Consider the following 16,571-nt stretch of genomic DNA (forward strand, 5'->3'; position numbering starts at 1 on the left):
TTTATGGAAAACTCACATTGATTAACTCTTTAGTCCGATCACAGTTGACTTACTTACTTAGGGCTCTGCCTACTCCAGACAACTAGTTTTTTAAATCATATGAGGGAGAAAAAAAAATGACACTTTATTTGGAACGCTAAGCAGACAAAATTAAACGTGCTTATTTAAATAATGAATATGACTTTGGGAGGCTGAAATTATTAAATATTAAAGCATTACACCTCTCACTAAAAGCTTCACTCATACATAAGATATGCTTAAACCCGAACTGGTTCTGCAGTAGATTACTAAGAAAGATTAATCCTTTGTTCAAAAATCAAAGAAAATGCTTTTTTGCATTTATACGGATTACGACTTCTCAATTTTGATTATATGAAAATTAAACTTTGTTCAAAGTATCGCCCTTTCTTAAACAAGCCGTACAAAGCTGGTTACAATTTCTATTTTATCCTCCAGAAAAGACAGAATAAATATTACAACAAATGGTTAAACTCAAATATTATGGTTAAACTCAAATATACCGTTTTTTGTGGTATTATATTTATTAATGATATTATGAATAGGATTGGTGGAGTTGTCACACATGCAGCTATTGAAAATATATAGGAACGTTTGCTCAATCCAAAATCACAACCAACCGATTGCAGCATTACTGCAAAAATGGAGGAGGCAAGTGGAAGAGGGAGAAGGTAGGGAACTTGCTTGTCTGTCATGTATTAGAGAAATTAAGGCTATTCCATGCGAGAAATTGACAAGAAACTGAAGATCTCATACAACGATGTGTACTACTCCCTTCACAGAACAGCGCAAACTGGCTCTAACCAGAATAGAAAGAGGAGTGGGAGGCCCCGGTGCACCACTAAGCAAGAGGACAAGTACATTAGAGTGTCTAGTTTGAGAAACAGACGCCTCAAGTCCTCAACTGGCAGCTTCATTAAATAGTACCCGCAAAACACCAGTCTCAATTTGCCAGTTGAGGACTTGTGAGGAGTCTGTTTCTCAAACTAGACACTCTTATGTACTTGTCCTCTTGCTCAGTAGTGCACCGGGGCAGGTTTTCATCAAGGATCTCTCTGTACTTTGCTCTGTTCATCTTTCCCTCGATCCTGACTAGTCTTCCAGTCCCTGTCACTGAAAAACATCCCCACAGCATGGTGCTGCCATCGCAGGGATGTTGTCAGGTCTCCTCCAGATGTGATGCTTGGCATTTAGGCCAATGAGTTCAATCTTGGTTTCTTCAGACCAGAGAATCTTGTTTCTCATGGTCTGAGAGTCCTTAGGTGCCTTTTGGCAAACTCCAAGCAGTGCCTTTTACTGAGGAGTTTCTTCAGTCTGGCACTCTACCATAAAGGCCTGCTTGGTGGAGTGCTGCAGAGACGGTTGTCGTTCTGGAATGTTCTCCCATCCCATAGAGGAACTCTGGAGCTCTGCCAGAGTGACCATCGGGTTCTTGGTCACCTGCCTGACCAAGTCCCTTCTCCTCCGATTGCTCAGTTTGGCCGGGCGGCCAGCTCTAGGAAGAGTCTTGGTGGTTCCAAACTTCTTCATTTAAGAATAACGGAGGCCACTGTGTTCTTGGGAACCTTCTATGCTGCAGAAATGTTTTGGTACCCTTCCCCAGATCTGTGTCTGAGAAGTATGTCTGTAAAAGTCCTTTTGTAGGGAAAAACTCATTCTGAATGGCTGTGCCCCAGCCAAGTCATGTGAAATCCATAGATTAGTGCCTAATGAATTTATTTAAATTGATGATTTCCGTATATGAACTGTAACTCAGTAAAATATTTTAAATTGTTGCATTTATATTTTTGTTCAGTATATACATCTAGCCATCCATCTATCCATTGATATACACTACGTGGCCAAAAGTTTGTGGATACCTACTCGTCAAAAGTCTCATTTTAAAATCATGGGCATTAATATGGAGTTGGTCCCCCCTCTATAACAGCCTCCACTCTTCTGGATTTCCACTAGATGTTGGAACATTGCTGCGGGGACTTGCTTCCATTCAGCCACAAGAGCATTAGTGAGGTCGGGCACTGATGTTGGGCTATTAGGCCTGGCTTGCAGTTGGCGTTCCAATTCAGCCCAAAGGTGTTCGATGGGGTTGAGGTCAGGGCTCTGTGCAAGCCAGTCAAATTCTTCCACACCGATCACGACAAACCATTTCTATATGGACCTCACTTTGTGCACGGAGGCATTGTCATGCTGAAACAGGAAATGGCCTTCAACAAACTGTTGCCACAAAGTTGGAAGCACTGAATCGTCTAGAATGCCATTGTATGCCTTAGCGTTAAGATTTCCCTTCACTGGAACTAAGAGGCCTAGCCCAAACCATGAAAAACAGCCTCAGATCATTATTCCTCCTCCACCAAACTTTAATTAGCACTATTCATTCGGGTTCTCCTGGCTTCCGCCAAACCCAGATTCTTCCGTCGGACTGCCAGATAGTGAAGCGTGATTCATCACTCCAGAGAATGCATTTCCACTGCTCGAGTCCAATGGCGGCAAGCTTTACACCAATCCAGCCGACGCTTGGCATTGCGCATCTTAGGCTTGTGTACGGCTGCAATGGAAACCCATTTCATTAAGCTCCAGACGGACAGTTATTGTGCTGACGTTGCTTCCAAAGGCAGTTTGAAACTCAGTAGTGAGTGTGGCAACCGAGGACAGACGATTTTTATGCTCTATGTGCTTCAGCACTCGGCAGTCCCATTCTGTGAGCTTGTGTGGATTACCACTTCGCGGCTGAGCTATTGTTGCTCCTAGACGTTTCCACTTCACAATAACAGCACTTACAGTTGACCGTGGCAGCTCTAGCAGGGCAGGCATTTGACAAACTGACTTGTTGGAAAGGTGGCATCTATGGTCTAATGCACTGCATCTCAGTGCAAGAGATGTCACTACAGTCCCTGGTTCGAATCAAGGCTGTATCACATCCGGGCCGTGATTGGGAGTCCAATCATGTTGTATATAAAAGTACAATGAAGGTAGTATGTAAAATGTATGTATGTAACAAAAATATGTTTTCTTTTTGTCCTCCTTTCCTATGATAGGCTAGGTGAAATTTTACCCTCTCTGTTTACTGACACACACCTTCTTCTCCCTCCCTCCCACCCTCTTCCTCCCCTTGCCTTCGGTCACAGACCGCTCGGGCCTCACGAGCAGTGACAAGATCGAGAAGTGCCAGGAGACCTACCTGCTGGCGTTTGAACACTACATCAACTACCGCAAACACAACATTCCCCACTTCTGGCCCAAGCTGCTGATGAAGGTGACGGACCTGCGTATGATTGGGGCGTGTCACGCCAGCCGCTTCCTCCACATGAAGGTGGAGTGCCCAACTGAACTTTTCCCCCCGCTCTTCCTGGAGGTCTTCGAGGACCAGGAAGTGTGAGTGGCGCTGCCCGCTGCCGAATAGTAGTGGGGCAACTTGGGAAAGGAATGGTCGTTTTTCTGGAGCGGGGAAGGGTTTAGGCAGGACTTGTGTTTCGCCGACATTTACGTGGTAAATAACAGGCAACAACCACACACCAGCAGCAGGAGTCAAACAAACAATGATTTTTGCTTTTAACCAACCACCTCTTCATACCTGTTTTGGGGAATCAGTTTGGCGGCCCTCCCTGTCTGAGCAGTCTTATCCAGTGGGAGTTGCATCCCCATCCCACGCACACACACACACACACACACACACACACACACACACACACACACACACACACACACACACACACACACACACACACACACACACACACACACACACACACACACACACACTCTGGGTCCCTTCCCAGGGCCATATTGGAGGCACCTCAGTTGTCACTCTGTGCCACTAGATGGTGGTCTTCACAGCTTTGCACCTGTTTGAAATGATGGCAACCATGTTTTAAACTGGTCCGCTAATTTCAGTCTCAGAATTAGTGTAAAACAAGAATTCAGGAGACGCTGTCACACACAAACAGAGGTCCTGAGCGTGTGCCGTATAGCGCCTACCATAGAGCAAAGCTACCAGTACCTACTATCACCTCCCAACGCAACTGAGCCATGAGCGTGATCATGTTTGAAACAAGTCAGGTGCTATATTTATAAGTCTCCTTTAATTGTCTGAAATGTGTAAAACTACAGACCGTGGCTCCGTATCTACCTTCAGTTCTGTCATTAGGCCGGTTCCTGTGACTGATACACACACACACACACACACACACACACACACACACACACACACACACACACACACACACACACACACACACACACACACACACACACACACACACACACGGCAGACGTGCCTTGTCATTGCCCGTGCTGCTGGTGCCAGCAGTAGACCCTCTTATGAATGACAATTGAGCCCTTCTCTCTCCAATGAAAGTTATCGCAGCGAAGGAAAGAGGGGAAGATGGAAGGGGGCCCACTGACGGGAGTTTTCTCAGAGGAGTAAGAGTGAAAGAAGAGGGGAGGAATAGGGAGAGAGAGAGAGAGTTAAATTGCTGGCAAGTAGATTCAGTGGCTGGAGACTGAACAGCATCCATACAGACTCCCACACCCTGTCTGAATAGCAGTGAACAAGGCAGGCAACTCATGTCTCACACACACACCTCAGAAACTCAAATGCCATGTTTACTGTACACATTGCAGTGATGTAGCCCTGACCTGCAGGGTAAGTTAGTCCGAGTCTGCGCATGTGTGACTCAGCTCAGTATGGCCCCTCCAAGCTTCCATACTCAGTTGTTAGTGTAGCAGTCACTGAGAAAGGGCAAGGTCAATGACGTCTGCCATTTACCTCAAAGTGGGCACACCTTCAAGGCTGGGGCGCCACCATTGCTCCTGTGCCGACAGGCTCTACCTCACCTCTGGACACAGGACAGCAGCCCCCAGCCTCCTCACACACACACACACACACACACACACACACACACACACACACACACACACACACACACACACACACACACACACACACACACACACACACACACACACACACACACACACACTCTCTTAAGGATACTCAACAAACACACATAGGTGCATGTGCATGGGTGGAAACTCATAAGCACACATACATTAAGACAAATCCCTCAAACACACAATCTCAGTACTACCACTCAGTTGTAATGAAATACCACTGAAGACAGGAGGGCCTGCCCTTCCCTATGGGGACCTCATTGGTTTCACTGACTTCTCTCCTCTTTTTCGGGGGAACGTAGCCATTACGTCCGGCTTTTCTCTTTTTTGTTATGCGGGACCACGTGTCACTTTTCGAATTTGGAGCCCCTCTTTTTTTTTCTTTCAGTTGAAACCGAAGCCAATAAATCACACGACGGAGGAAATTGCATGTACAGTCCGGCTGTCGCCCTGGAAGAGGATTGGCTGGAGGAGCGATACACCGCGAGCAAGCGGAGAACCCCAAGGTTACCAGGCCGTAAGACGGGCAGGTTTAGCACTGTTGAGGGGGAAAAAAAGGTTGAAAGAGACAACCAATTTTCATTGAACGCTAAGCAGCAGTTTGTGAACGACTGAACGAGGCGGCGGGAGGGATGAATGGATGGATGCGTTTCAGTATTCCGGGAGCATGTGGAGGAACGCGTGAGGACACGGAGCCGAGCGGTGAGTGGGATCAGGATGGCGGGTACTCATAGCAGACGGCCAAGCCTAACTGCAGCAACCTCAACCGCCGTAGGTGGAATCAACCCAAAATCGACTGTTACCAGACTTCAGAGCACTCTAGTGGAGCAGCCAGAGCCCCCTCACACTACTGCAGTAGTCCCAACCCCTCCCCCCACCCTCATCAGCAACTATACAACCCCTAATCCTCAAACCTAGCCCCAAGTCATCTGTCAGGCATGCCCCCTCCTCTGAGAGTCCTGGCCTACTCTGTATAACATAGGCCACTGGGACAGGGCTCCCAACCAACCCTGTCACATTTTCAGTATTAAACCAACAGCCCTCCTCCCCAACCCTCATCCACTCTGGGCTGGAGACGTCCCTGGGTGAGGGAGGGATGGTCCGAGGTCTGTTTGTCACTCATACACTCTCCTCTCAGCATTGGTCTCCAAGTCTACCCAGATCCAGCCCCCCCATACATACTCCTTCCCCTGCCCAACCACCCATTCACCCAACTCAATGTAGGAGGCCAACGGTAGGTCTGAAAAATGTACACCAAACTGAATCCATGCCTCTCCCTTGTGAGACAAGGCTGGCCATAACCGCTCACTTAGAGCGGCGTTACCGAATGAATGTGAACGGCAAAGCAGCAATGGGAGCGAGGTGAACGAGAGAGCGTAAGGGAGCGGGACAGAAAGAAGCTGGGGGGCATCAGCCCTTCCTTCCGTCCTTCATATGGCGTGGGTTCGAGGGGGGGATTGTCACCCATTGTCAAAGCACCGTTATGAACCCCTTAACTCCCTCATTGAGACATGAGTCCCCACCTTCAGCTCTCCATAAAGGAGAGCCACCAACTTTCACATGGAGACGATCGGCAACAGAAACAGAACCGCCATTCAATGGAAGCTGGTATGAAACTCCAAGCTTCTTTGACAAAGAACCAGTGTAAATGACAGGAAAAAAAGGTCCATAGTTCTTGTGAGCCTATTGGGTGTGTGTGTGTGTGTGTGAAATGGTTGGTTGAAATGCTGCTTTTACCTTCTGAGTTGAATTTTTATTGAGAAAGAAATATATGATGATAATGATTATGAACCCAGAAAAGTGAAATGAGAAAAATAGGACTTTAAAAAAAAAGACTCCTGAACAAAAGTTAAACGCTTGGAGATCTTTTTTCCTTCATTTTATCTCAACGTTTTTTTTTTTGGTGATGTTTCTGTATTTTTTTTACGCTTAAACTGCTTTGCGTAAAAGAGAAAAAAAGAACAGCCGTAGTCACTTTTTGACCATGCGTGCAGCGTAACATAGACATTTCACATCACCTATAGTTTGTGTTGATAAGCCAACTGTTCTGTTGTCTGTGTATCTGTCTGATTGTCCGTCCCTTTTTTCAGGAGGAATTTACATCAAACAAAAAACAGGAATATTTTTTTTATTTTATATATGTGTATGTATGTATGTTGTTTCCTTTTTTATGAAAGAAGACTTTGAAAAAAAATCACAAACAGGAAAAATAATGCAACCGAAACTGAAACACAATCTTCTCATACCTCGCACAACACAAAACTCAAAAGGAACTTGGGAGGAGTGATGATTCACAGGCACATGTGGAAGTGCGTAAATACATTCAAAAAATAACATTGAGGTATATATGTGCTTGTGGCATGTACGCATCTGCAGCAATTACAAAAAGACTCACCCACAAGCCTTGGCGCTCGCTACCTATTAAATTGGTTCTGGGAGGATTGTGGACACAACATAAAGTAAAGTCTCGCATCATCAACAGGTGCTGAAATGGATTGCTGGCAGTTGGCCCCTCCCAGGTGTATCCACGACCATAGATAGTGACGTCAAATGTGAATGGCCCAGAGCTTGGGGGGGTCTTTTGTAATGGCTGAGTGCTATATGGTATTGAATGTAGCTGATAGGACGGGGCTGGATCTGAGCCCGGTACCCACAACCTCACTTCCGCTCACCAGCAGAATGGACAGTGGTGTCACATAAACGTTACACGCAAACAAACTGAGAATATTGCCCATCTGCAAGGTGCAATATATACAGTATGTTTTTTTGTAAATACTTTTGTTTTTTTTATAATTTTTTTGTTTGTTTTAATTTGGCCACAACCAAGGATGTAAATACAAAAAAATATGAAATATGAAAAACCAGTATATGTAAAAACATATGCAACACTCACAAACTGGATGTTGAGGCTTGAGCACCAACTTTGCCGGCACCTGCGTCCCACCATCTTGTAAAATAAGCGGGGGGGGAATGCAATGTATATTAACGCTTCATACTGTACATCTGTGTGCTTGTGTGTGCACTCTCACACGCGCTTGTCGATCCGTATTCAGAAGTGACCCCGTGACGTTAAGCATCCCTGTGCCTCCTATTCTTTGCAAAGAGATAGCTAGCCATCCCTACATTATGTCCTGGCCACAGCTCAAAGCGCTATACAGTCAAGGCTATACACTGTGTGTCCACCAACTGACTGGTCTCTCCAGGTTAACGACGGGAGTGGGTAGCAGCCACAGTAGACAGAGGATGTGAAGGTGTAGTGGATATTGCCGTTTAGAAGGGGAGGGGGGATTACAAGACTTCGCTAAAAGAGAAATCAGTCAATATTCTCAATATAAAAGCTACGCGTAAACCACAGCTTGCCTGGCTACATGTTAATTTGGGATAGCCCATTTCATGGAATCCCCCAACTACCCTGTCCTTTCATCAGCAGTCTTAGCATGGTTCAGTCCAACAGGCTGAAACATGGGGAGAGGGAGGAGATTGTCTGTGATGTTTCGGTTTTTTTGGGGGGGGCTGCGTTTGCTCCACATATATGTCAAATGTAGAGTTTTGTGAAAACAAAAAAAGAAACGCAAGTAGCAAGATGCCTATGCAAATCCCTTACAACCACTCCAAAAGCGTGCTCCCTTTACTGGTGAGACAGACTGGCAGTCATGTTTAAATTAAAGCAGTTTCAACCTTGTCCGGATTCCCCTGACCCAACTCAACTGCATGAATCCCACTGGTCTTGATTTGATCTGGGTACAAAGGCCCTTGCTACTCTGTGCGGGCTGAGGGTCAGGGCTGTCAAATGAGTGGGGCCCAGGGTTGACGGGATACTCAAAGGCTCTGTCTCCAACCATGACCCAGCTCACCGGCTGGTCCCTGGGGTCCAACAAGTCCACTTGTTGAAATGACAAAAGGCCAAGTGTTGGAAGGGCACTGTCATAGAAAAGTTGTGCTGTTGTTAACTGCTCCAGAATCAGTGTGTGTGTGTGTGTGTGTGTGTGATATGTGTCTATCTGTGTTACAGTATTTGTCTACATGATACAACGCTCTCATGGTTCAGCAGATCGATTCGGTGCTACCTAACAAGGCCCAAGCAGCCTCAGACGACTCCCTACATTTTTGTATCGTTCTTTTAGAAAGATGAGTGAAAAAAAAGAAAAACCGCTGGCATAGATGAGCTTTAAAATATTTAATCTAGCGGCCAAAGGAACGTCATTGAAGACGTCATGGCGCTCAGTGGGCGACGTACGATTGGCGAGATGCGAGTCACTTGTGCAATGGCCGGATGATCTCTCACCTCTCCTCATGGAGGTCAAAAGCCAGACCACTCAGAGGCACGAGCGAATGCACTGATGCACAATCATTGAACAAACCAAGTCGCCACACATAAACAGGACAGCTTTAACCCACTGTACACTGACATAGCAGCATATACGTAGTTGAGACGCACTTTCAGTAGCCTCGATTCTCGAGTCTTTCCGGAGAATATAATAATATAAAAGCAGTTAATGATTGTGTCAGCGTAAATAGTTTAAATATACTGATTGGACCCGATAATGACCAAATAGCGCTTGCAACATTTCAACTATTACTTAGAATTAGTTGAACCGTTATATTAGTGTCGCTGTAGCCTCAGCAGTTGACAACATTCTTTTTTTTACAAATGTTTTGAATGAAGTGCGTTATGTGAGCGAGTGGTGCTGTAGTATAACTAGTCTTGTCAGACCCTATTAGGCGATTTACTGGGAGACAATATGAATTTGCATGGCTGGTTTTAACATGCATGACCCATGAGAGTGTTGGCTAGAACACCTACTCTAAACATGCACGCTCGCAGACACGCACCTTGTTTCTCCGGACTGGGTAAGAAAGCTATTGAAGGATTCTCTCAGGTACAAAATAACATTTTCTAAATAAATGATGATAGACCTTAGATGAACCACAATTGTTAGCTCATATTTGTTGCCCTATGGATGGAGAATGTTATGCTATGTACTGTTTGCACTGTGCTCCCTCTCGTTGGTTTCCCCAGTTCTTTCCCCCTTTACCCTTCCTCATACAAAGAAACTGCACCGTATCCTCATAGCTTTGTTCAAATGAGAGGGGACTTCTGCCCGCGTGTGTCGGTTTGTGCGTATATCCGTCTTTCTGTATTCATAATGTCTGTCTGCTTCGGTGTGTGTGTATGTGTGTCGGTGGGTGAATGTACGTGCGTGTGTTTGGTGATAAACACTCTGACTCACGCAGGACTTTTCTGTATTTGGGCCAGTTCCTTGCCCGCAGACAAAAATAATTATACCCTATGGTCCAGAAGGAATCACGTCTCACCTTTGCTTACTACATACAGACACGCATACAGTGTACAAAACAGATTGTAACAATCACAGATCCATCCAATATGGCAGCAATTCACCATCTGAGGAAAAGCTTTGCACCTCTGTCCACAGACGTGTTCTATTTAGGTGTGCTTAATGCCAATACTTAGTGATACATTGGAAGCTTGGTATGGCTCAAATTTGTTTGTGGTGTATGTGTGTGTGTCCGTCTTCGTCGGTTTGTATGTGTGTGTTGAACATGCACTGCTTTGTTCTCCCCAACTCCCTAAGCATCTTTTGAGGCCGCAGTACGAGACAGATTTCTGAAAAACAGCCTTGTCATAAACTCACATTTTTATTTCCCTTGAAGAATGTAGCCAATAACGTGTTCAATAGGTCAAATAGGGGTGCTTACATTTGTCCTGTTTCGGGTCCATGTACAAGTGGGTAACCTGGATGAGTGTGGAAATGTTTTTTTTTTGTTGCATTTCCCAACTCCCCCTGAGGCACCCTCAAAGAGTGGGGTCGCAGTCAGGGATCAGCCATTATTGACGGTGACCCTGGAGCAATTAGGGTTAAGTGCCTTCCTCAAGGGCAGATCGACAGATTTTTCACCTTTTCGGCTCAGGGATTCTGAACTAGAAACCTTTCGGTTACTGTTCCATTACCCTGAACCGTTCGGGGGTGGGTGAGGGGGGGGTTGTAACTCACAAGTGCAGAATGTGAGCTGGTAGGAATGCTTTAAAAAAGGGGCTCAGCTGGAATGACTTTTATGCTTGCAAATGGAAACCAGACTGTTGATAGTGTTACCTCTGTCCTGAGTTCTCTTGTTTTTGGCATTGCAGGTTTTGAAACGGCTGCCTTATTGATTGTGTTTTGTATTGCTCCCATGTGAAACTGTACTGCAGGAATTTTATGTAGAGATCGATGATTTGTGTGGACTTTCATTGGTTTTCTTTGAAAAAATGCAGACAATAGAGTTGGGATCTTGGGGGAAAGATAGGCCTATATGTATGTTTGCTTGGTTTTTCCAGCTTCGGTTTCCTAAGAATAACATTATGAGGATATCGTCACAGAAGTAGAAATGACAAGAGCAAACACCCCCATGAAGGCAATTCTGATGCAACAGAAAAACTATTTTTCGAGTTCAGAGATCAGAGGGATCTAATGAAATCACCAGATTGCCATGTTAATCCTGCCAACGATAACAGGAAAAAGGGAGTTAGTGTGTGTGTGTGTGCACGCCTGCGTCCATGCGTGTGTGTATGCATGATATAGAGAAAGAAGTAGGTCACGCAGCTCTATGCGACTACATTTTGTATTGTGCAGCGCTTGGAGTGTTCAAAGTCGTGACTGTTAGGTGTTGGTATGCCCTCCTCTAGATGTGCTTGTGTACAAGTAGTAAGTTGAGTAAGAGTGAGCACATGACTGTAATCATTAAAAAGCACTATGACCCTTCTATGGCACATTGACCTGTACTGTGGCCTGCTCACTGTCTCAGGCATGGACAGCGGTGCATGTTAGAACGTGGGAAGATCTTTGAATGGGATGGGAGTGGGAGTGAAGCGATTGCTCTGGCGATTCGTCCGGTTGTGATGTACTGAGTCTGTTACTTACTAGGCCACATTTTTCAAATATTTTTCCAATTAGTTATTAGCACTATTAGGTAGTGCCTTCAGGAGCTTTTAAAGGCAGGTGATTATAGTTGGTTGGTCGGCTTTATGCTGCTTGGACTTCCTATGTGTCTATTGAAATGTGTAAATCGTGGAGATATTTTTGTAAAAGGTGCGGCGGAAATGTTACGCCTAGACAGCAAGGAATTATTAATGAAAAAATTGATTTCGAGAATTAGCACGCCATATGTATGAATGCATATGCAAAGTTTGTCAGTTTGAAAACGGGTTTGATCGGTTGGGACTGATCAGGTTTGAATGTGAGGCCTCAAAGGGTGCTTTCCTTAACCCCTCCTCTTCCCATGCTGTCCATCAAATGTGTCTCCTGTCTTTTTCATGGCACTGCTCTGACATGTACCCTCCTAGCACAGATCAAACTTCAGTCCCATTGACCAATACTCTACTATAGCCTTTTTATTGTATGGACAGCCAGTGATATACTCTGTTAAGCTAGTTTAGAAATCCAGCAAAAGGGATCAAATGTTCTCACAGAGAAGTTCCACACAGAAACAGAGGGGTCTAATTGAGTCCATAGTTCACAAATACCCACTGCTCAATCCAGTCTACAGTAGCTGGTCCTGACAGAAGGGTCCATGTCAAACTGCCTCTCTTACTGTCTCCACTGTTCTCCAGTCCTGGAACAGGGACTACACTCTGGGCGATGTTTTGTTGTACGGGTGTGTGTGATCTTTTTGACGTCTATCACCTGAACTTTTGCAATCCACTGTTCTATCCAGAGAAAGGCCACGTGTGCCAATTTTATTCAAAAACAACATAACACCTGATCCAAAGCTATGGGTTTTATCGTACCAAATCTGACCAATGGAAAGACGCAGAGGCGAGCCTCAATATGGCTGGGTTGGATTTTATTTTCTCTGGTTCGAGTCATTTTTTTGTCACTCGATGTTGTTTTTATGGATATTTCTGTCCTTTTTCTAATTATTGTTTAACCAGTCCGTTAGCTAACTTCTCATTATATTTGTGGTTATTGTTACATAAAACAGAATTCAAAAACCTTCAGCCAGCAGTACATGTAAATCTATCAAGGCTGTAGTCTTAATCTGAGACTGCCGTAACTGGTGGTGGCCAGAGAGCACACAGTACCCTGCTGAAAAAAACGGCATAGACTGGTGACCAGCCTTCTCTGTGTTGTTGCTGGTGACCAGCCTTATCGGTGTTTTGGAAACTGGTCACCAGCGTACCAGCATATGCTGGTCACCCACAAAACCTGCGTAAAATCACATTATGCAAGGTGACGTCTAATTCCTATTATAAACTGGGTGGGTCGAGGCCTGAATGCTGATTGGCTGACAGCAGTGGTATATCAGACCGTATACCACGGGTATGACAAAACATTTATTTTTACTGTCCTATTAGGTTGGTAACCAGTTTATTATAATAATAATAATAATAAGGCACCTTGGGGGTTTGTGGTATATGGCCAATATACAAAGGCGAAGGGCTGTGTCCAGGCACTCCATGATGCGTCACGCATAAGAACAGCCCTAAGCTGTGGTATACTGGCCATATACCACACCCCCTTGTGCCTTATTACTTAACTGGAATCCAGTCTGAGTGGGGATAGCCAACAATTCACTATTTTATTCACCCACAATCTGCTTTCAGAATGACTGCCTGGGTTAAAAAGATAAATAAAAGAGACTACCTAAACCATCTAAACTGGAACAACCATTTCAGTAACGGGTGCAATAAATCCAACTAACAGATTGGATTAGTTTAGAAAACGTTATTTATCTTTGTGTAATGAATTGATTAATAAATCAACGTACATGCAAAAACACAGATATTGAAACAAACAATTATATAAATAAAACTGCAATAGGGCATGCTGGGAAATAGGATTATTATGGGCGTGGTTTAGCAGACCAGCTTGGCCAGCTAGACAATGCTGGACCAAAGTATACAGGCATATCAGGAAGGGTTCTTTACTGCTGTGATGGTTGTGAAGAACCATCCTGTTCTTTCCCTCTCCACCATGTTTTCCTTTCATGCAATGAAAATGCTACACTTAAAGTTCCTGTAATTTTACAGTACACTACAGTGTACAGCTACTGGTTTCAATGAAAGTATGCTAAACGACAACAAGTTACAGATGTTTTACAGCTGAATTAAGGCGTTATTGCTGTAAAAGGACAGTATGCTGCTGAATGCTGGTTACCTGAGACTATACCTCACTTGGATTTGAACTCACCATCTCTTGGTTGCTAATGACCTGAATTTCCTGCTACACCGCCAGGTCTGTGGGCATGACAGAGATTGGCCATAGATTTAATGGCAAGAATACATTTCTGCACCTTGCTAAAAGTTATCCCAGAATCAGGTCAATAATTGTCAGATAATCTGACAACACAAATTTAAAAATAGCAGTGCTCAGGGACACTTGATGAAAAGTGTGCATAATTGCTTTGGGGATTTGAACTTGTAAGCTTTTGGGCTGAAGTGCATTAATGTTTCAGCAGTGCCACCAGGTACACCTTTATTACCAAGAACATACAGAGCCTTAGGAAAGTATTCAGACCCCTTCACTTTTTCCACATTTTGTTAGGTTACAGCCTTATTCTAAAATGTATTAAATAATTAACTGAAATATTGCATTTACATAAATACTCAGACCCTTTACTCAATACTTTGTTGAAGCACCTTTGGCAGCGATTACAGCCTCAAGTCTTCTTTGGTATGACGCTACAAACTTGGCACACCTGTATTTGGGGAGTTTCTCCCATTCTTCTCTGCAGATCCTCTCAAGCTCTGTCAGGTTGGATGGGGAGTGTTGCTGCACAGCTATTTTCAGGTCTCTCCAGAGATGTTCGATCGGGTTCAAGATCAGGCTCTGGCTGGGCCACTCAAAGACATTTCAGAGACTTGTCCCGAAGCCACTCCTGTATTGTCTTGGCTGTGTGCTTAGGGTTATTGTCCTGCCCCAGTCTGAGGTCCTAAGTGCTCTGGAGCAGGTTTTCATCAAGGATCTCTCTGTACTTTGCTCTGTTCGTCTTTGCCTCATTCCTGACTAGTCTCCCAGTCCCTGCCGCTGAAAAACAGCCCCACAGCATGATGCTGCCACCACCATGCTTCAGTGTGGGATGGTACCAGGTTTCCTCCAGATGTGACACTTGGCATTCAAGCCAAAGTCCTCAATCTTGGTTTCATCAGACCAGAGATTCTTATTTGTCATGGTCTGAGAGTCTTTAGGTGCCTTTTGGCAAACTCCGAGCGGGCTGTCATGTGCCTTTTTACTGAGGAGTGGCTTCCGTCTGGCCACTCTACCATAAAGGCCTAATTGGTGGAGTGCTGCAGAGATGGTTGTCCTTTTGGAAGGTTATCCCATCTCCACAGAGGAACTCTAGAGCTCTGTCAGAGTGACCATCGGGTTCTTGGTCACCTCCCTGACCAAGGCCCTTCTCCCCCGACTGCTCAGTTTGGCCGGGCGGCCAGCTCTAGGAAGAGTCTTGGTGGTTCCAAACTACTTCCATTTAAGAATGATGGAGGCATTTTGTTCTTGGGCCCCTTCAATGCTGCAGACAATTTTTGATACCCTTCCCCAGATCTGTGCCTCGACACAACGACACTACGGACAATTCCTTCGACCTCACGGCTTGGTTTTTTCTCTGACATGCATTGTCAACTGTGGGACCTTATATAGACAGGTGTGTGCCTTTCCAAATCATGCCCAATCAATTGAATTTACCACAGGTGGACTCCAATCAAGTTGTAGAAACATCTTAAGAATGATCAATGGAAACAGGATGCACCTGAGCTCAATTTTGTAGTCTTATAGCAAAGGGTCTGAATACTTATGTAAATAAGGTATCTGTTTTTCATTTTTAATACATTTGCAATAATTTCTAAAAACCTGTTTTCGCTTTGTCATAATGAGGTATAGATAGCTGAGTTTTTTTTTTATTCCATCCATTTTAAAATAAGGTTGTAACGTAACAAAATGGGGAAAAGGTCAATAGGTCTCAATACTTTCCGAAGGCACTGTATAACCACAAACTCTCAAAATTAGGATACGGTTAGGCTACAGTGTTGTTCCCTGGGGTACAAAAAAGGTCATACTCACATGGTACTTGTCGTTTCCTTTTTAGGGGACATGTGCAGATTATCTAGTATAATGTCACATTTTCCTACCCAATATTTTGAATATAAGGTACAATCATCGCTGCACTTTGAAATCCAGGTGGTGGCAATGTACTGGTGGGGCTCATTAGCATATTTGTGTGTGTGATCTAAAATACATGTATTTGTGCCAACCGTCAGTAGAAGTGTTTTACCAGTTTAATTGGATGATGGTTATGTTGTCAAAGGTTGAGCACCTCTTTTAACACTGTCAATTCTGGAATCTTTGTAAAGAGCATGTGACATTAAAGAGCTGCACTGTAAAGAGGTTACTGTGCATTTCACACTAACTTAATGGAAGTTAGTTGCCTGGAAGTTGCTGCGAATTTTGTATTACCTAATTGGCAACCAGCAGTCAGAAAGTTGTCAAATTCACATTAACTAAATAGCCAGTAACTGTTAGAAACTAACTACCAGTAACTTACTAGCAGCCTTAACTGCCAGTAAGATGTTATTGTAAAAAGCACAGTAACTTACTAGCTGCCAGAAGCTCACACTATCTTTCACTGATTACAAGAAAGCTTATAACATTAGCTGACAACTAATACGC

At 44.4% G+C, this 16,571-nt stretch overlaps 1 protein-coding gene across 3 annotated transcripts in view; it reads left to right on the forward strand.

The window, feature by feature from the left end:
• LOC106589304 (thyroid hormone receptor alpha) overlaps positions 1–13,666 on the forward strand; it is a 193,465-nt gene extending 179,799 nt beyond the window's left edge. For all 3 annotated transcript variants that reach the window (XM_014179099.2, XM_045710113.1, XM_014179100.2), the window contains one exon: positions 3,144–13,666. In XM_014179099.2, coding sequence (XP_014034574.1) covers positions 3,144–3,394 — 251 coding nt within the window. In that variant the 3' untranslated portion in view covers positions 3,395–13,666. The remainder of the gene's footprint in view (positions 1–3,143) is intronic.
• Positions 13,667–16,571: the final 2,905 nt, after the last annotated feature.

Source organism: Salmo salar, chromosome ssa28 (genome assembly GCF_905237065.1).
Source record: "Salmo salar chromosome ssa28, Ssal_v3.1, whole genome shotgun sequence".
NCBI classification, from domain to species: domain Eukaryota; kingdom Metazoa; phylum Chordata; class Actinopteri; order Salmoniformes; family Salmonidae; genus Salmo; species Salmo salar.